The sequence below is a fragment of the Brachyhypopomus gauderio genome, chromosome 17 (genome assembly GCF_052324685.1).
Source record: "Brachyhypopomus gauderio isolate BG-103 chromosome 17, BGAUD_0.2, whole genome shotgun sequence".
Lineage (NCBI taxonomy): Eukaryota > Metazoa > Chordata > Actinopteri > Gymnotiformes > Hypopomidae > Brachyhypopomus > Brachyhypopomus gauderio.
Genome location: NC_135227.1, coordinates 6,427,393 through 6,448,953, shown reverse-complemented (window position 1 = coordinate 6,448,953; position 21,561 = coordinate 6,427,393). Strand labels below are relative to the sequence as shown.

The window sequence follows — 21,561 nt, the reverse complement described above, 5'->3', positions numbered from 1 at the left end:
CTCTTCCCTGTCCTCCTGTCTCCCTGCTGTGTCCCTTCCCTGTCCTCCTGTCTCCCTACTGTGTCCCTTCCCTGCCCTCCTGTCTCCCTGCTGTGTCTCTTCCCTGTCCTCCTGTCTCCCTGCTGTGTCTCTTCCCTGTCCTCCTGTCTCCCTGCTGTGTCTCTTCCCTGTCCTCCTGTCTCCCTGCTGTGTCTCTTCCCTGTCCTCCTGTCTCCCTGCTGTGTCTCTTCCCTGTCCTCCTGTCTCCCTGCTGTGTTTCTTCCCTGTCCTCCTGTCTCCCTGCTGTGTCTCTTCCCTGTCCTCCTGTCTCCCTGCTGTGTCTCTTCCCTGTCCTCCTGTCTCCCTGCTGTGTCCCTTCCCTGTCCTCCTGTCTCCTTGCTGTGTCTCTTCCCTGTCCTCCTGTCTCCCTGCTGTGTCCCTTCCCTGTCCTCCTGTCTCCCTACTGTGTCCCTTCCCTGCCCTCCTCTCTCCCTGATCTATCCCTTCCCTGTCCTCCTGTCTCCCTGCTGTGTCCCTTCCCTGCCCTCCTCTCTCCCTGTTCTATCCCTTCCCTGTCCTGTCCTCCACTCCCTGCTGTGCTCCTGTCCTGTCCTCCTGTCTCCCTGCTGTCCCTTCCTTGTCCCCCTCCTCTCTCCCTGTTCTAATCTCCTGGCCCAGTGCCGGTCCTACACTAGAAATGGAATTCCAAGTGCACTTGAAGCTGCTGTGTTTGTGCTTCCAAACACTATTCTCTTTCATTCCCTCTCCACAGACTCTGTTGATTTTGGTGCTCTTTTATACCATGAGGCCTTATGGTGCAGAGGAGAGAGCGCGTCAGGCCCAACAGCCAATCCTGCGACAGGACTGCAGGAAGCAGCTTCTCCAAGCTCAGCAAGAAGAGCAGTGGAAAGAAAGAGATAATGGAGAAAATATTTCTCCCTTTTTCATTGTGTATTCCTCTTTTATAAATCCCTCAAGAAAAAAGTATTTATATTCATAGCAAATTCTGTGATTCAAGCATAGTAGCAAACAAACAGAAAGAGAGAAAAAAAAATCAAATACCACATGAACAGGAGAAAAGATGAAATACCAAATTGCAGTGAAAAATGAGGCCCTGTGTGGTTTTTGGTTTGGATCTGCACCGCGTGCCACTGCCAAAACCAAGCAAAAGGTTGAAAAAGAGGTCTAATTGGTCAGCTCTTTGTTTGGTTTCGAATTTTTAGGGGGTACACGGTGGAAGTGCTGGCTGGCCCCAGGCTCCTCTTACAGGTTTAGGAACACTGTGTGCTCTTTCATTCAGGGCTGGGCCTCCAACGTTCCTGGTGAGGTAAGGCTGGCCCTGGTAAGATCTCACACCCCACAGACAATGCTACCATGCCTGATGAAACAGCATTATCTTCTGCTCCCTGTTCATTATACTGACAGTAAATTGGCAACAAAACGAAAGCGAACAGAAACATCATCCTCTCTAAATTCTGTTTTAATCAAGGTCACAGCAGCAGCGTTCGTTTGGATTAAAGCAGGAGTGTTAGCCATCACTGTCACTGCCGCTATAAATCATGTAATCCATTGCGAGTGCTTCGGCTGAGCGGTGGGCGCTCCGGGCATCCATTTCATCAGCCGACAGCAATAAAACCACAAAGAGCCTTCAAATGTGAGTGGAAGCTTAGCCAGTAGCTGCTGTTGGGGAAGAGCACGGAGCGGAAAACTAAAAGGAGAGGTGGGAACTGGGGATGATGGTAAAGAGCAACAGAGGAACAGACAGAGGGTGACAAATACGCCCTGACGACTGATCACGAAGAATGTCGCCCGTACTCATCAGCTTTAGCTCCCTGTCATACCCAATCAGAGCAGGTCACTCGTCTTAGCACAAAGACACAGACAAACCTCCTCGCTCTCAAAAGAACACAGCGGTTCGGCCGGGCGGGGCTTCGTGTTAGTCGCCGCACATCTCTCTCCGTGTGTCTTCACATGTCTCATTTTTCTCTCTGCTCCCTTCAGTATTCAGGTGCCAAGCCCCTCCCCTCCTCTCCCCTCCTCTCCTCTCCCCTCCCCTCCTCTCCCCTCCCCTCCCCTCCCCTCCTCTCCCATCCCCTCCCCTCCCCTCCCCTCCTCTCCCCTCCCCTCCCCTCCTCTCCCCTCCTCTCCCCTCCCATCCCCTCCCCTCCCCTCCTCTCCCCTCCCCTCCCCTCCCCTCCTCTCCCCTCCCCTCCCCTCCCCTCCCCTCCCCTCCTCTCCCCTCCCCTCCCCTCCCCTCCTCTCCCCTCCCCTCCTCTCCCCTCCCCTCCCATCCCCTCCCCTCCCCTCCCCTCCCCTCCCCTCCCCTCCTCTCCCCTCCCCTCCCCTCCCCTCCTCTCCCCTCCCCTCCTCTCCCCTCCCCTCCCCTCCCCTCCTCTCCCCTCCCCTCCTCTCCCCTCCCCTCCCCTCCTCTCCCCTCCCATCCCCTCCCCTCCCCTCCTCTCCCCTCCCCTCCCCTCCCCTCCTCTCCCCTCCTCTCCCCTCCCCTCCCCTCCCCTCCTCTCCCCTCCTCTCCTCTCCCATCCCCTCCTCTCCCCTCCCCTCCCCTCCCCTCCTCTCCCCTCCTCTCCTCTCCCATCCCCTCCTCTCCCCTCCTCTCCCCTCCCCTCCCCTCCCCAGTTCCCCATACAATGGAAAAATACATTCATGAAATTCAGAAGCAGCTCCCTACAGATTGAGTTGCAGTTATTGATGAGTTTATAAACCATATGTTTAAATAGGCCAAAGTACATACTATGAGTGGGGAAAAAGACTAGGGAAACAAAGACATTACTACACACTGCTATATCTTTGAGTTTTTGTGAAACCTCTTATTTTTTGCAGTTTTTTCTGTGTTCTAATAAACTGTTTGTGTACTGCATGATAAATTGTCTGATACACACATGCATACAGTACAGAAGACATTTGGGAAAAGTCCTGATCAGACAAACAGATGTGCAGCAGTTTAAACTGCTTAATATCACTGTTACTGCAATAAAATCAACAGTTCCTCCAGACCCATGCTCAGGCTCCAAGGTGGAAAGAGTTGTGCAATCCTAGGATGAAGGGTGTGAGCATGTGTGTGTGTGTGTGTGTGTGTGTGTGTGTGTGTGCGCGCGCGCATGCACTCACACTCACAAACTCATACAGTGTGGAGTAAAGGCAGAAAGCCAATGCTTCCAACAAAGTTTGGGGGTGGGAATGGGGTGGATACAGTTTATAGAAAATGAAACTGTTCATGAAGACTAATGATTGAAGTATATGAAAATATATCTGTCACAGTTCATACTTAGCATCACCCTTACAGAATCCAAAAATATAAGATAAGGTTTTTGGCATCTCCCTATCAGAAACTATACAGGGAGACTGGCTGTCAATGTAATGTAAAGCAATATCTAGCATACAGAAATCATACCATACTAAATATATGGCAATATATTTCTATAACTGGCAGATATACTTGTAAAAAGGTAGAAGAAACATTTACATTACAGAGCATCATGTTTGGTAGTACTTCAAAAATGTTTTCGATAACTAACTTAGGAAATTAAAGCATGTGGTGGTCGAGTGCAGCCTGAAATACTACAGCTAGAAATACAGCAAGCACGACACCACTGGGCTCTGGGCATCTAGAGCTAGAAATAATACAGCACCTTCTAGTGTGATCATATTACTGCAGATGAGTATAGAGGAACCAAGCAGCCCAAACAAAACAATGATAAATATACGTACACGGTATTCAAGCACAGTACAGAAAATTATCTCTGTATTAGAACATAGTAATGTTTACAAGTGACATCATCACAGTTGATGCTGATCAATAAACAAGCCCAAACTGTAGGTATCAAAAAACCTCCGACAGCATTTAACAGAACGGACACTGGGTGGTGAACCATTCTCAACAATTACTAGTGCTTTAACATTTGCAACATTTGCAAGGAAATGTGTATTGATTTGTAGAGGTTATTGAAGCACATAAGAGTTGCTGAGGCAGGGTTAGGAATTCCCCCCCCACTAGAAATATTGAGCCATCAGCAGTCCTGTGATCAGAAACTGATTACTGAAATAAGCAATAACAGAATATTCAAGGCAATATATACTTAATATACTCTTAAGCATTCTTAACTCTAGACCCATAACACATACCTATAAGCTATGCATTGCCGATAAAGGGACTGGTGAAATTCACTGTATTGAAAGATGTTTCACAACCAGTACTAGATTTTGTGCCTCTGATACCGTTGCATACAACAACTGAGAATGGCTTAAATGCAACACATTCACACCGGGGTATGTTGGAAGGACAGTATGCTATATAAAAGTATACATCCAACAGATGTTTCATTACGCAGGCGGTTTACCTTTTACTCCTAATAAACACTTAAATGTAAGCTCAGAGCTCAGACATCTCATACCATGTTGTCTGTCATTTACAAAGAATGTGCCTTCCTTGGCATTATGGACTGCATTTTGCTTACAGCACCGATACAAGAATGTAGTAAACACTTTAAAGCCGTGCCCCTTAACTTTGACCCAGCTCATAAAGGGCACTGCGGTTAGCCAAGGAGTTGTGCTAGATGAGCAAACCCTCAGTGTGAGGTGGCCAGGAGGAGGATCACTGGGCTGACACCGTTTTAGCCCGCATGAGTGTTATGCATTGTAATTGGAAACGGGCCAAGATGGTTAGATCTAAAGATGTCTTGTTGCCATAGTAGCTAATAAAAATAAAAGGCTGCAGAGAACAGGGTTCATCAATGGTGGAATGGTCACTATGCCCAGCTGCCTGCCTCTGATGCCGGTTGCCTGCCGAGACCATAATGTTTCTGTAGCTTTTAGGCCGATAAAACACCACAGACGTGTGATCCAACTGCACACTCAATTAATTACTCTAGATAAGGCTGAAAAGTGGACATACATAAAATGCATAAAGTGGTAGAACAAGAGGGTTGGTGGTAAAAAAATAACCAAAACAAAAGCTGAAGTGTGAGTGTGTGAGCACGCTCACCGTTGGGTCCGCACATGGTGCTACAGACTATTTGTTGTCGAGCTGATATTCCTCTACCGGATGGTGCTTCACACGAGGCAGGCCTGTTAACAGATAGCCAAAGGTTTAGATGGACTCAAGACATATTTCCAATATGACACATACGTGACATATATGACACATGTATACAAACTTTGCAGCCTAACCTCTCCTCCTGGGGGTGGGGGGTCATATCTGCGTGTGTGTTCTTGAGAATCATAACTACTTATTGATGTGTAAACCAGTGCGGTCACTAAGCATGATCTTCTCATAGAAAATAACCAGGCACTCCTGCAGCTCCCGTGTCTCTTTTGATGTTTTTGCAGTACAAGGTGTCCTGAGCTATGGGACATTTACTACAGGCGGTTATGAGAGTGTATTCCAACAGTCTGACAATCGAGGAAATGTAGGGGGAGGTGAAATAGGAAAAGGTTAGCCTCTCGGAGACAAAAGACAACCAAAACGGCTCCATTGTGTTTCCTTGAAACAATTTTAATTGCAATCACATTTCTAAGAAATTGGGGTGGCGCTTACTGGAATATTGTTATCCAAGTATTTCTTTGTGCTTTTATTTGACGCTATTGAGCAATTACATGGTCCTAATAGCAGGCATTATGGAATTTGTGACAAACGTCCTACCTTGGCAGTAAATGGTTTAAGTAATTATGTCTCTCCCAAAGAACATCTGGCTATGGTGAGAATGTTAAATCACCAGTTCCATCCAGAAGGGGATAAAACAGGAGTCAACATGCCTGTAACACTATACATTAAATCTCTTAAGCATTTTTGAGAACAATAAATAAAGCCTAACTAGTATTAATCTGTAGCAACATAACAGTGGCTTGTCAGATGAGAATTAGCACAGTAACGAGGGCGCACAGAGCTGCCTTGTAGGGTCCACACAGTTGGCCTTTCATATGGTTACACAACCCCAGGGCACCGGAGCAGATAGAAATGCTGCAATTAAAGACCCAGTTGGACCGTGCAGGAAGCAATACTTTAGTACTTTATTAGCAATTTGAGTTCAAGGATCTTTGCAGCAGTTAGTCAGCACTTAGTGTAGCCATGTACCACTTGTTCTCAATTTATATGCCTCAAAGGCTTTTGTTAGAATCTGTTCACACCTAAAGTGCAATAATGCATTTAAAACACTAATAAAAATGTATGCAACAGTTAAATCTCTTTTAGGATGCTTAATTTTCCCTAACATTTTTGCACATTTCACTTCATCTATCCGTAGCAAAGTGTAACCATTATATGTGCACACAGACCTTAGTATAATCCTATGATCGCCTCTTTGACCAACATCCCTAAAGCTCTTAAAACAAACTTCAGGCCATGTTCACATAAACACTCATTAATCTCTGTCAGTCTTTCTCTTTTATTTCTTACTTCTCCTCCAGCCTCAAGCCCCTCCCTGCTTTTTGTGCAATGAGCTACACTTTTCTTATGGCTGTGATTCATCCTCATACAGCAACCTAAGGCTGTGCAAACTAAACAGACTAAAACAGACTATACACCATATACACCACACCATTTGCTCCTCCTATACACCTTATACACCCCCTATACACCCTATACACCTCCTATACACCTCACCATTTACACCTCCTATATACCCAATACACCTCTTATAGACCTCATATACCTCCTATACACCTCCATCACACCCTATACACCCAATACACCTCCTATACACACTATACACCTCACATAGACCCAATACACCTCCTATAGACCTCATATACCTCCTATACACCTCCATCACACCCTATACACATCATTTACACCTCCTATACACCTTATACACCTCATACACCCAATACACCTCCTATAGATCTCGTATACCTCCTATACACCTCCATCACACCCTATACACCACACCATTTATACCTCCTATACTCCTTATACACCTCCTATACATCCAATAAACCTCCTATAGACCTCATATACCTCCTATACACCTCCATCACACCCTATACACCTTCCATACACCTCATATACACCTCCAACAGCCCTCCACTTTAAGAAGTTAGTTCTAGAACTTAGTTCTAACAACTGAATTCTTAACTTTAACTACAGGAAGTGCAACTTCCTGACAATACTGAAGGCTATCATTTTTTAAATAATTTGGCAAGCCAATCTCTTGTTTATTTTTTAATGCCAAAAAGTGAAAATATTTTTTTTCCTTCTCTCATTGGAGGTAACCGAGGTGATCGTACACCAGACAACAGTACTGTTGTAATTGTCAACCTATTAGTTATACCACTCTACAAACCCCGTTTCCTTGGCTACAGCTCCAAAATTCAACTTGCCCTGCAAACAGAACCTACATGTGCATTCATAAAGGTTATTCTGTAAAAGACTCCATTCAGGTCCTGTAAGAAAAACTCCCAACTAGAACCAATAAAAGGTTTAACAAAATGGAGTCAAAATGTAAATGTTATATTTATGTTTATGAATACACAAGCATTATACCAGGTTGCACCTATGGTAATGCTTAGTGTGAATCTCATACTACACTGCACTTTTTCCATCTGTGTGAACTGGAGTGATTTATGTCGTAGGGATAATGTCTGGTCCTGTAAATGGTTTAATTGGCTAGAAGCCAGGTAATTCTCTAAAGAGAAAATGACTCAGCTTCTATACAGTTAACTCAGACACCGGTAATACACTGACTGCAGAAACTATGCTTCCATTAAAAGATATAGGAGACAATCACTAATGTCTTAAGAACAAAATTGAAGAAAACCAAAAGGAAATTTATACTAATTTTCTGTCTTTGTTCTGTGTTTCATTTTATTCTCTCGCTCTATCTCATTCCAAACAGCTTCCTCCTCCTCTCCCTTCACCTGTCCATCACTCGCTCTCCTTTGTAGAGCTCTCCTTCTACTTTTCTTCCTTTCATTGGCTCCGTGTTTCCATCCGAGCGTTTCTGGTCTTCGGGCTTCCGTTTTTCCCACACTCTCCCATGTCACACAGGCTAACCACAAAAATGCAGGACTGCGGAGAGTGTGAGGGGCTCTGGAATTCCACATGCCGAGTGTAAACACAGGGCTGGCCAGGAAGGCACACAGAGGAGCAAACACCGCACCTACCCTCCCCACCACTATCATTCCCCCTTCTCAACTATCAGTCCACTCCCCCCTAACCCTCCCATCCCAGGTATTATCCAACCCTCTTCAACTGCTAGTCACCTCTCTCTCCTTTCTCTCCCACTTCTTTAAATGTGATATCATAACAAGTATAAAAGATCATCTTTTTTTTATCCAAACACCAAATCACATGCCACTACCAGCTGTCCTTGGGATGAAATTTCACAACATTCTCATCTGAGTACAGTAAAACAAACCCGCATTCCCATTCCCTCTGGCCCAAGAACTCCTACAGGATAGTTCAGACAGGTCAAGCAATATAGCTATAGCTCAGTTATACACATACCAAACAGCAGATTTTTAGAACCTCCCAGAAACACCACAGAAATTGAAATCCTTAAGCACTTCCTATTACGTTTTATTCTTGGAGTTTCAATTATCATTTAGGCCAATTTGTGTAGCTAGAAGACACATGTTAGCATTTCTGCATTTTCTGGTCGAAATGCTTCACATAAACTTTGGTGTATTTGTGCCTTCCAGCTATATTTATTCATCCACTTACTCTTAATGCTTTGTAGATACTTATCCAATCTTAAAAGCATGACTAATTGTTTTAAATGTAAAACAATTAACATCCCTGATGCACACAAATCTAAATTTGAGCCTATCTATGCAAAGGGTCCCATGAGTCCTAATTGTAGTATGTATGAGTGTGTACTGTTTGCACACGTGACAGCTGGAGGTGGGGGTCCAGGCCTGGGGGGTGGGGGGTGGGTGTCTCAATGCTAGTAGCCCACTGTAAGCGGCCAATGTGCTTCCAGCAAACAGGCCAGCATGACCATAGAGGTTTGCAGTTGTTGTGTAGATTGGCCAGATGTGCAGTAATAAAGTCGTGCCGCAGCGTGAGAAACAGATGACAGTTTGAGCTTCCTCTGCTTTCTTCCCTTCCTGCTCTTAACCTCTGCCTCCCACACATTTGTCTGCAAATCTCCAAAATAATGTTTCCAACGCCCTCATAAACATGGCCCAACAGAACAGCACTGTTTACTGATGAGGCAGAGGTCTATCTCAAACCTGTGTGTGGACATATGAGAGAAAGATAACTCTTGGCTTCCACATGATGTTCTAGCCATTTTAGCATGTTGCTTTACCTGGAACACTTGATTCGGTTATTGGCACCTTTGCCCGAGGGTCCATCTCCAGTCATGGTGGTGGGAGGTCTGGGGGTGAGAATTGTGGACCCCCGAACAAGGACCTGGGATGCTGGCTGGCCCTGATGTCCTTGAACTGCTGTCCGTTTTGGTATACACTGGGACTGCTGGTCAACTTGAGCGCTGCATGGTGTGTTGGGAACATGGTTTCGGGGTGCCGCACCAAGCACAACTGTGTGTCCAGCCAGCATGGCCTGAACGAGAGCACAAACACACATACAGACAGACAGTAGGATGTGAATTTAGTTGAATAAAAACATTTAAAAGATGTTCAGATGTCTGCTACATTAATTAAAGTTTCAGTGCATTTTCTGCATCTCTGCAAAGTAGCGATCATATCTTAATGCCTTTATTAGAAGCAGCATTTTCCTTCAAGTCAAATGAGGTCAAGCAGCAACAGACTCCAAAAAGTTAGTTCATTCATTTACGTGGAAAAAAAAAATGTCACAGCTTATCCAAAACCAAAACAAACATACCAAAACACAAGAATTCTTCACATTTCATGCTTGTTTAGACAAAATTTCATTTGAATGAGTAGTTGGAGTTGGTAAACATTTCCATTCCTAAAAGAAATTTAATGCCTACCATTCATTGATTTCAACTGGTTTGGAATGCTGTGCATTCCTTCCATCTACAAGCACTTTATACTTGATGCGATTGGATAGCTCTACAGTTTTTCAGTCTATATTACCCCTCTGAGCACCATTTCACTGTATGCGTGGGGTTATGTGCTTCTGAGAAAGGATACATCCTTGTACATATGTTTATGCTTGGTGTGCGTGTGTATGTATGTTTATCTTCCAAGCATCCAATAGAGTGACATGGAGCGTGTTCTGAGGCTGCCGGGGTTTGATGAATGAGAGGCCCAAGCATGCGTGTTGGAGGGTCTGGGTATATGCTTCTGTTGAGCAAGGCCAGGAAAGGGCACCTTTCTAATGCTGCCAAGTGGCCGCTGGCCAAGGCAGCCAAGGAGCCGTGAAGTCTGCATCCAGCGACCGGAACAGGGAGCAGAGAAGCCCAGTAGCACGGTCCCGATTACTTTATTTCAATCCACAGTGAGACGATGTTTAAGCTATGGACGATTGGAATAGCCTTCAAGCTAATTTAACAACTATTTTTAACAAAGAACTTCATGAGTGGAGAAGGGAACAGCAAATACAAACATCACGGATGAGTTCCCCTAACAGATGCACAGTCCCACACAGAAACGGCCATAAGAACACAAACAAGCATTTGCACAAAGTATATTTTGGTAGGACAATCAGTTTTTAATCCACCGGGGTCCTGAAATATTCTTGCAAACTGATTTGCATGATAGCAGATGACTGCTGCTTCTGTGACACCAAACGGTCATGTGAGTAATATTCATTGCAGATAATTAATGCAGAAGGGTTAGGCAGAACTAGAGAGGAATTCACAAAAAGGAATGTGGGAGGGGGGCAGTTTAAACTGTGTAATACAGGGAGATATCGAATGGAGGACTTAAATTATAAAACGTTCAAGTCTGGAGCAATCAGCTGAACGTCAGTACTGAATGTACTGAACTAGAACAGCACCACCTTAAACCCCTCAAGAAAAATTTACAACAAAAAGAAACCTATAAAATATTAATAATAATTTTAAAACTTCACCTTAAACATAACTGTAAAAAGGTAAAATGGCTGCAAAACAGTATTAATTCGAAATTTGATTTTCTTAACTAAAATGTAAAAAGACCTTTAAATGTTATATCAGCTTCTCCATAATTTAACAGAACAGGTACAAAACCTGCATGACTGATACAGCAGATTTACATACATTCACATTAAAGATAAAACCTCATTATACTGAGAACTCATTACACCAAGTCAAAAATGTTAAAACACAAACCAAAAGCTTCTCAGTTATCACAATCTGGAATTGTTTTAGAATGGTCATAAAACCTTGAGCTACAGTTTCAGAGATTAATTTGGACACATTTCACAACTAAATGTTTGTGATGCGTTGGATCAAGCAACGTCTTTAATACCAGTTTTGGCCTATGTACATTATTTTGTCATTGGCTATAAAATGCCGTTGGCAGTGTTCCATTACTGACCTGATGACGTGTGCGGCTCTGGTCCAGTAACTGCCTGGACTGCAGTTTCTGCTGCTGGAGCTTCTGGATGGCAAACTGGAGCTGATGGGTTCCTGAGGGAGGCTGATAGTCCTGGTGCATCGCCACACCTGTGGCCAGGTTAGCGGCAGACTGACCATGGGCACCAGTCACAGCCTCGCACCTGGGAACAGGGGGGTTACAGGAGAGGTCTGAATGCACAAAATACAGGTCTTTACGTTTCATTAATCACATCACCCGGTGGAAAAGGCAGGCTATTAGCCGTGGCATGAAATCAATGTGGTTTGCCTTCAGTTCAGCTGGGGAACTTTAGTGCACTGGGAGCAGAATGTACAACCATACATTTAAAGAGCCACCATACATTTAAAGAGCCACTGGAGTGAGAGTGGTTTAATAGAAATGCTACTAAGCTACTAAACTACTACAAATGCTAAAAGTGTTAGCATCAACATGGTTTAATCAACATGGTCTTTCCCCTTCACCAAATACACTGTACATTTGAAACTAAACTCTAGCAAAACAGACACATGGGAAGTTACTTTCAATGATTTTATAGGTACATCACTTGCATTGAGTGTCACCTCAATTGATTATTTATACAGAATTAGACAAGAATTTGTCAAGTGCTATATTTCAACTGTGCCTACTAAACCGCCACTAGTAACTGTTTGTGCTATAAAATATCTGAAATAACATATCATAACAATAAATTGTTTGACAGACATCCTCAATTAATCAAAGTATTTTAAACATTGTACTTGTGCAATATGTGAAATCATGTGATCATTTATTTAAATTGAAATTTATAAACAATTGATATTTATTGATATCAGTGAAGTATGTGGATCTGTGGTGAACATCAGTTGTGCATAACACATAACAACTCATGGTCCTGTGCTCAACTCATCCTGTACCGTCACCAATACCAGTTAAGGCCCCGGAAAACGACCCTTTGAATGGCTTCACGTGTTTGTAACCAGATTCGTTCTCATAGGAGGCTTATGGAAGCTCGTCGCCATTGCTGTTAATCTCCACAACTACAGGGTGTCAGAGCTTTCCGAGAAAAAAAAAAAGAACAGCCCCTGTTTAGAACTACCCCTGCTTAATTAAGTCAAACAAATATATTAGCCAGCAAATGAAAATTGACTTAACCATAAACATACTGCCAAAGAGCTACAAAACTATTAGGGGGGAGGGGGTTTGCACATATGTTCTGGACAGAACTGCAGCTCACCTCTGACACCAATTACTCAGTCACGTGAAAACATTGCTTATTGTACCCAAACTTGCTGATATGAACAATAATGACTACACTGGTCATGCACATGTAAAGTATTATTCTTATACACAGCTAAATATGTGGACAAGGCCTGCTCAGGGAAATGACTTCATCTCGCATCATTCCACAGCCCTGGGGTAATAGCACAAAGCAGCAAGCTGGTCAATGTGGCTAACATCAGGACACTGGGGTACAAGGTAGTATTGCCATCACCTGTTACATTTCTCTCCCTCCCTCTCCTCATCTTAGCAAAACATCGCCAGCGGACAGGCATGCAACACTCACTGTACTGTTAGTAACTGGTAAGCCAGAAGGGGTGGTTCACTGGGGACTCTGAGAGGCCAGAAGGTCAATGTTAAGAGCAACACCACACGCACAATAAGCTTTGGTTGGCAATATGAACATGGAGCTTTTTTTTAATCAACACTATTATTCAGGATGCACGCAGAAACAATTTGAATGAAATATGCAATAGTGAGGTAAGAAACACACTGGTGAAAGGTGTGTGCGCGTGTGTGTGTGTGGACAGAAAGGGAGCTTAGGCTAGGTGAATTGGGGCACCTCGTCCAAGCCGAGCTGTCAATGTGCCGTTCCATGGGTGTCGACTCATTTACACACCACTGTTATTCCAGGGTGGAATTTCTCACAACTGAACCCCATGGAAGAGCCCCACGCACAGCCCTGCATGTGGTTCCAATTACACTGAAGAAAAAACTTGACATTTAATGGAAGATACCAAATCATGCCATAATGCACTTTTATTCTATCCTTTTATGTTTTTTATTCATGTTATTATTATTATTATTATTATTATTATTATTAATATTAATTCTGCAGTATCTCTGGTCATTTTGGTCCCCAACATTGTTTTTTGTACCAGGAGTATCTAACTCCATTGTAGGAGTTCTCCCACCCTGGAGACTACAGATCTCACATGTTAGCCTGTAATATAAAGAGGGCCTTGATTATCGGGATAAGGTGTTAGGGTTTGGTTCTAACACCAGGGAGGTAGATCTCCTGGACGAGAGTAGGGCATGATTATTGTCAGAGTTCAGACGCTCCTACAATCTAATTATCTTATGGTTAAATTCCTGCATGATTCCATTATTGTTGTAAATGTATCTCAACGATCACGCTCAATTTGTGTACATCTATGATTTAAACAGTGTTCTTTTAAGCAAAGGGACATTTCGTTCAATTTACCCAATTGAGTTACTCCAATGGAACATTAGTGCAGTACTGGAGTGTCCTGCAGTGCTTTCAGTACCTTAAAATATTAAAGCACAAGTGAGGAAGCTTCTGGTTTAGTGAGACTTTAATGTTTTTAAAAGCCGTTAGTGTAGAGCACTCCAAATCTGTTGGTGTGAGTCTTAGAAATGTTCCCCAAGGTAAACCTCTTACTTTCATTCATTCATGTAAACTGAAAGACAGATATGGTATACCAATAGAAATGAAAAGTAAAAGGCATGCAGTAATTCATTTTTACTTAATTTGGGTCCGATAAAAGCCTTAGCATATCCACAGAGATTACTGTGACTAAAACAGCAGCCCACACTGATGATGAGAACAGGAGTCCGTAGGAATAAAAGCCTGGAGTTTTTATGCTAATCTACAGGGAGGAAACGAGCCGAGTAGTACAGCTGTTGAAAGATGCCAAGGTAAAGGAGAAAGTCAAATCAGCACTATCCACTGCAGAGCTCCACATTCCTCCAGCTGTACTCCCAAACCTAAATATCCAATAATTATGACATTCCATTACGATCCTAAACCCGTCCATTATTACTGTTTGCAAGCGGTACCCAATAACTTACTGGAAATGAATCTCCACCTAAGCCAAGAGCGGAGGCAGCCTGAGCGCCCATCCAAGAGTGGCTGAAATTACCTAAATATTTCACAGACTTATGACAACACTGTCATTTACAATGTTTGCCACACACTTGCTGTTAAAACCTAATAATACAACGCTCAACCACAGGTAATATATTCTGCTGTTAGATTACTTTTAAAAGTTCAGTTTTAGAACTTGCATCAGTATTTAACAAAAATGGGATTAATTACTAAATATCAAACCAATTGGTAGTCATACAAGAGGGCCAAACCATACATGACTCGATAGGATGCAAACTTATACTCCAGCTGCACGCTTAGGGTTTAGCAGGTATATATATATATATATATATATATATATATATATATATATATATATATATATATATATATATACGCACACACACACACACACACACACACACACACACACACACACACACACACACACACACACACCTCTTTATTAGATACTTCTGTCCAACTGCTCATTAACACAAATGTCGAATCAGCCAATTACATGGCAGCAACTCATTTAGGCATGTACACATGGCCAAGACGATCTGCTGCAGTTCAAACAGAGCATCAGAATGGGGAAGAAAGGTGATTTAAGTGACTTTACACGTGGCGTGGTTGTTGGTGCCAGACGGGCTGGTCTGAGTATTTCAGAAACTACTGATCTACTGAGATTTTCACGCAAAACCATCTCTAAGGTTTCCAGAGAATGGTCCGAAAAAGAGAAAACATCCAGTGAGCGGCAGTTCTGTGGATGCAATTGTTGTTTGTTGATGCCAGAGGTCAGAGGAGAGTGGCCAGACTGGTTCGAACATGTAGAACCGAGGCGTGTAGAAGACCATCTCTGAACGCACAACACATCAAACCTTGAGCATCATGTCAATGCCACAGCCTACCTGAGTATTATTGCTGACCATGTCCATCCCTTTATGACCACTTCTAATGGCTACTTCCAGCAGGATAATGCGCCATGTCAAAGCGCGAATAATCTCAGACTGGTTTCTTGTACACGACAATGAGTTCATTGTACTCAAATGACCTTCACAGTCACCAGATCTCAATCCAATAGAGCACCTTTGGGATGTGGTGGAACAGGAGATTCACATCATGGATGTGCAGCCGACAAATCTGCAGCAACTGTGTGATGCTATCATGTCAATATGGACCAGACTCTCTGAGGAATGTTTCCAGTACCTTGATGAAACATTGCCACGAAGGATTAAGGCAGTTATTTATATATATATAATATTATATATATTTTTTTTTCTTCTAAAGCACCTTGGAGTGTTGCAGTGGGAATTTGGTTTGGAAGTGCTGATGCAGCATACCTGGCAGCTCCTGGCGAGAGCAACTTCAAAGGCAACGGCGCTTTGAAAGGCATCGCGCCTCACCCCTTTGGCTTCTTAAAAAGCCAGTGTGCTTAACCGCTTCAGCATGTTTGGCACAGACTACTGGTCCCAAGACATTGGACGTGGAAAGAGCTCAGGGGATCGAACTTTAAAAGACAGTATTACAGACAAAACAACCCGGCGAAACAAACCCTAATTAGTTGTTACAATAATGAGGCTTTGGGATTTGTCAGTATTTTTGAGCCACATACAAGGATAACAGCCTGATTAGGTTTAATTTAGCAGATAGCAGCCAGTGGAAAGTTCCAGGCAGATGTAATACAAAAGGGACACCACATTCTGACCACAAATGAACCTTCAACTACAAACAAAGATTAGCTGCCAGAACTTTCAAGGGAACAGTTTGGGGAAAGGCCTGCATTCCCTTAGTGTTCATCACCAGCAGCTTTAATTATTAATAACTAACCTCAATAGTGGCCATGATTCAAGGTAAAGAGTTGAATCACTGATGTTTTCATAAAAACTAACATGGTGATTAGAAGTAACAGTCTATTCCAGGGGTACTCTGGAATAGAAATGATTTGATGACGGATAAAATGATGACGGGCCACATATTATTTTTTTCAATCACTGAGGGGGCTGGTTACGGGGGGGGTAGCGAACGTAAACTGTCGACGGGGGGGGACGCATTTGGGCGTCTGCTACCTGTTTGTTGTTGCCATAAAGGCAATCCCCGGCATCGTCTTGAGATCGCGGTGCGCGATTTCAAAATAAGAGCGGATAGCGCGATTGAAAAAAAAGATTCCTAAAAAAAAAAAAAAACACTTTTCAAAACAGCTCGCGGGCCAGAAATAGATAGCCCGCGGGCCGCATGTGCGCTATTTGAGTATGAGGGGTCTATTCTATGTATTATAATTTCTAAATTCTTTCTTTTGTTGGACTAAGGACACAGGAGTAGATGGGGGCAAAGGTGTTCCAGACATTGTCATTCACTTCTCACTGCAAAAATGCTGAATAAAATCATATTTGGAACCCTTCCTGTGCTTACATGGTACTCTGCAGTACTATGTAAAGTTTTTCAAATCATGGGCTGCTGAATAGCCAATGAAGAGTTGAGCCCTAAAACACAGTTAACAAAGTGCGTATTGCTGTTCAAAACAAGAAAAACTAATTTGCGATTTTACTTCTATACTTTCACGATAAACTTTAAAGGCACAAAGAAGTTGTTATGCGTTGTATTTGCTTGTTTTTTAAATACTACTAGAATTATGTTCTTCTTCCACCCATTCCCCTGCTGAGGTAACACAGGTCAGAAAGACAAAGTGATTGCAGCAGGCGTTTTTGACATAGTGCTCATGAGAGAGCAATCTTTTATTTTAGGCCTTGCCCTGATTCACCACGAGAGCTTTCTGCCACAGCCAAGGTTAATAAGCACACAGACAAACACTCTTACAGAAAGAAAGACAGATAAGGGAGTGCTTCTTAATGTGCCTCTTCCACAACAACTGGACCAAAACATGTGCGTACTCTCCTTAATGGATAAAAGACACTCAAATGTCAAAGGGGTGGTAATGAACTTTGCTTAGAAGTCTGGAAGTGCCTCAATTTAAATAATTTCTTTTCCACTGAAACATACACTCCCAGCTCTCTTTAAAGTTTATTTAGAGTCCATTAAAGTAGCCTTTACGTTTTATTGGCTGTGGCTGATTTGGCCAACGCACTAAGCACCTATAAAATCATCCTGAGACGATTAGGCTGAGAATGCCTACAGAATACTAATTTGCCCTATCAGTAAAGTGCTCTTAGTCAGCGTGTCTGTAACATGCACAGGATCTCTAGCTCACATTATTGTCTTGCAGCTTTTAAAAGAGTCATTTGATTGAAGACAGGGGCAGGTGATAAGGAGAGAAGCAACTATAATTGGATGGCTCTCTCACTCGCAAAAAGCCAGGTGGAAGCAAGTGCAATATACCGCACTATTGACAGGACCACGGATGGTAAGAGGAATTTGTGGAATTCCAGGGGTTGTCAAATTAATGCAATAGTAAAGACATTAGGTAACCACAGACTCCTTTAACTCCAATTCCAACATTTGCCATGGCATAGAAGAGACATGCTGGAGTGAATCTGTAACACTTACCCTTTGTTAACATGCAGACATATTAGTCCAAATATATAGTTGTAATAGTCAAAATACAGAAATGCTCTAGAAAAGCACCAAAAACAACACTAATGCAATGCTTCATTACAGTACGGTGCCACATGGTGCTCCATGCTTGTTTTCACAAACTTTTATAAGACTGCTTGTGAAACAGCTTCTGACAACTTAATATACCATGATGTCAGCCTTGCAACAATGGTTTACATAATGCCCTTTGTTAATCCAGACAGACCTGTGTATGAGAGTGTGTTTGTACTGTATGTGTGTGCATGTGGGCACACATAAGTATATGTAATTACCCTACAGCACCCAAGAGACTGCTGTCCGAGTGCTGAGGTCTCCCTGGTCCAGGCCGGCCACCTGGGTTCAGAATGAGTCCCCCAGGGCTGAAAACTCCATTGGCCAGGTTCAGATTGGTCAACTATGGAAAAGGTAAAAATTAATCAAAATAAACAAATAATCTCATACTTGTTATCTCAAACAATCTTTGCTCAAGTGTATTGTGCTGAAAAACATCACAAAACTAAAATTAAAAAAATTTAATGGAAAAACTACTACACATGTTCTGAGACCAGAATAAAAAAAATCTGTGTGAGGCAGCTGTACTATGGCTATGTGAAGGTACACGTAACAAACAGAACAGGCACTAAATTCCTTCAAGTACAGATTACCATCGTGATGGAGCCAAAACAGTGACAGGTGTTTCTCCCAACGAAACCATTCCATTATTTTCCAACTTCAATTACTTTATCAACCTCAATGACATCTAAGGGACTTTTCACTGGCAGCCGTGGCTGCACTGGGAAGTGATGTACATCAAAGATATGGCTCACTGCAAACTGCTGGCTCCTCTTCTAGAACCCTAACTGTTCATTTTATTTGTCTTGTGCTCTCTTGACCAAAACTCCTAAAAATACACCATCAACAAATCCATTTGGTGTGTAATAGACACGTTTACAAGGCCTGTCAGTGAAACTATGCTTTTATTCTAGCTAAAAAGGCATCATGGGGGATGAATGAAACAGCGATGACTGCACTGGGGAACGATGCACTTCAGTGATATGCCTCAATGTGATACGGCCAGAGCCGGTTCAGACCGGCTGTGACCATTTTTTGACCATTGCACCTGATTCTCCACTAGTGTTCTCCCTCTTTTTTGGCTTAAGTATAAACAGCTATTATGTCCACCAATGAAAAAGCCAAAAGTATATTCAGGAATCATTGGGACACGACACATGGTGACACATCTCACTACATAGCATGGAGAATGCTGGAAAATAAACCTTAGTGTCATCAAAATCAGTGGACCCACACATAGGCAAAGAGTGTACTCACGGCTCTCTTTAAAGTAGACCGAATTAACTGATCTGAATGAATGACTTTTGTTTGTGCACATATGCTGTTTTTACAAGACACGATTGTTCAGTACTTTACATTTTGTCATTTAAAGCTGATAGAGCTGTTCATCATCCCCAGGCATCTCAGCAGGTGAACAGCTTGAGAAAGGGAAATGTCAAACATTCCTCAGTGACAGTTGTTTAAATGAATGCAACCTATGACACAGCACAGCCAGGCCTTTACAGCTTCCCAAGGTTACGATGAAGGAGTTTATTTTCTAACTTTGCAACATATTTGTTTCAGATCCATTTCAACATACACTATATTGCCAAAAGTGTTTGCTCACCCACCCAAATGTTCGGTATCAGGTATTCCAATCACTTCCAGGAGTATAAAATTAAGCACCTAGTTTTTACAAACATTTGTGAAAGAATGGGTCGCTCTCAGGAGCTCAGTGAATTCCAGCATGGAACTGTGATAGGATGCCACCTGTGCACCAAATCCAGTCTTTGCATTTCCTCGGTCCTAAATATTCCACAGTTAACTGTCAGCTGTATTATAAGAAAATGGATGTGTTTGAGAAAGACAGCAACTCAGCCATGAAGTGGTAGGCCACGTAAACTGACAGTTGATGCTGAAGCGCATAGTGTGAAGAGGTCACCAACTTTCTGCAGAGTCAATCACTACAGACATCCAAACTTCATGTGGACTTCAGATTAGCTCATGAACAGTGCACAGAGAGCTTCAAGGAATGGGTTTCCATGGTTGAGCAGCTGCATCCAAGCCATACATCACCAAGTGTAACGCAAAGAGTCTGATGCGGTGGTGTAAAGCACACCGCCACTGGACTCTAGAGCAGTGGAGGCGCGTTCTCTGGAGTGACAAATCACGCTTCTCCATCTGGCAATCTGATGGACGAGTCTGGGTTTGGCAGTTGCCAGGAGAATGGTACTTGTCTGACTGCACTGTGCCAAGTGTAAAGTTTGGTGGAGGGGGGATTATGGTGTGGGGCTGTGTTTCAGGAGCTGGGCTTGGTCCCTTAGTTCCAGTGAAAGGAACTCTGAATACTTTAGCATACCAAGACATGTTAGACAATTCCATGCTCCCAACTTTGTGGAAACAGTTTGGAGCTGGCCCTTCCTCTTCCAACATGACTGTGCACCAGTGCACAAAGCAAGGTTCATAAAGACATGGATAACAGAGTCTAGTGTGGATGAACTTAACTGGCCTGCACAGTTCTGACCTCAACCCGACAGAACACCATTGAGATGAATTAGAGACATCAGTATGTGACCTCAAATACGCTTCTGGAAGAATGATCAAAAATCCCCATAAACACACTCCTAAACCTTGTGGACAGCCTTCCCAGAAGAGTTGAAGCTGTTCTAGCTGCAAAGGGTGGACCAACGTCATATTGAACCCTACAAATAGGAATGGGATGTCACTTAAGCTCACACGTGAGTCAAGGAAGGTGAGAGAATACTTTTAGCAATATAGTGTATATGAAAACCAGTGACTCCAAAATACTCCAAATACTTTTAGCAATATAGTGTATATGAAAACCAGTGACTCCAAAATACTCCAAATACTTTTAGCAATATAGTGTATATGAAAACCAGTGACTCCAAAAGTTGTTAGGCCAGCAATTCTGCTTGCCTTGTTTTCCTCCCTCAATGCAAGATGCTTTAAATCTCTTTTCCAAATGTTCTCCAGCTTTCTCTAATGTTCTCTATAAAATGATAAGCTTGCTTTTGCTGCTTAATCATACTCCTTGATAAAAATTCAACAATTTAATATTTTAGTAATTGTATATTGCAAAATATAATTTCAAAATATAGTTAGAATGGTTTAAAATGTGAATTATCTTAAAGCTTAATCAAACGTTTGCACGCAATTTTGCTGCCAATTAAAATCTTATTGAATCATATTGTGTTTTTCTGTACCCTGTACACCCACACAAAGTTCTTGTGTTTGGATTAAGTTTGTCTGTGGGTCAAACAGCACTCCACAGCGACACGTCTCCAACATAAGCTGGAGGAAACTACAGCTGAATCTCCGCCACATTACAAACATCACATGCTTTAGAAGATGATCATCCCCAAGCACTATTTCAATTGAAAAGGTAAATATATTACGCTAGACTTAAGTCAAATATGCAAAGAATGTCCTTTTTCCAGAACCCTAAACATTGT

General features: G+C 42.7%; 1 protein-coding gene across 1 annotated transcript in view; it reads right to left on the bottom strand.

Moving 5' to 3' along the window:
• Positions 1–21,561, bottom strand: part of ttll5 (tubulin tyrosine ligase-like family, member 5) — a 61,740-nt gene that overhangs the window by 3,953 nt on the left and 36,226 nt on the right. Inside the window, exons 29-32 of the mRNA XM_076978030.1 lie at positions 18,331–18,452; positions 11,383–11,563; positions 9,246–9,499; positions 4,982–5,064 (exon numbers count right to left, since the gene is read on the bottom strand). Of these exons, the coding sequence (XP_076834145.1) occupies positions 4,982–5,064; positions 9,246–9,499; positions 11,383–11,563; positions 18,331–18,452 (640 nt within the window). The remainder of the gene's footprint in view (positions 1–4,981; positions 5,065–9,245; positions 9,500–11,382; positions 11,564–18,330; positions 18,453–21,561) is intronic.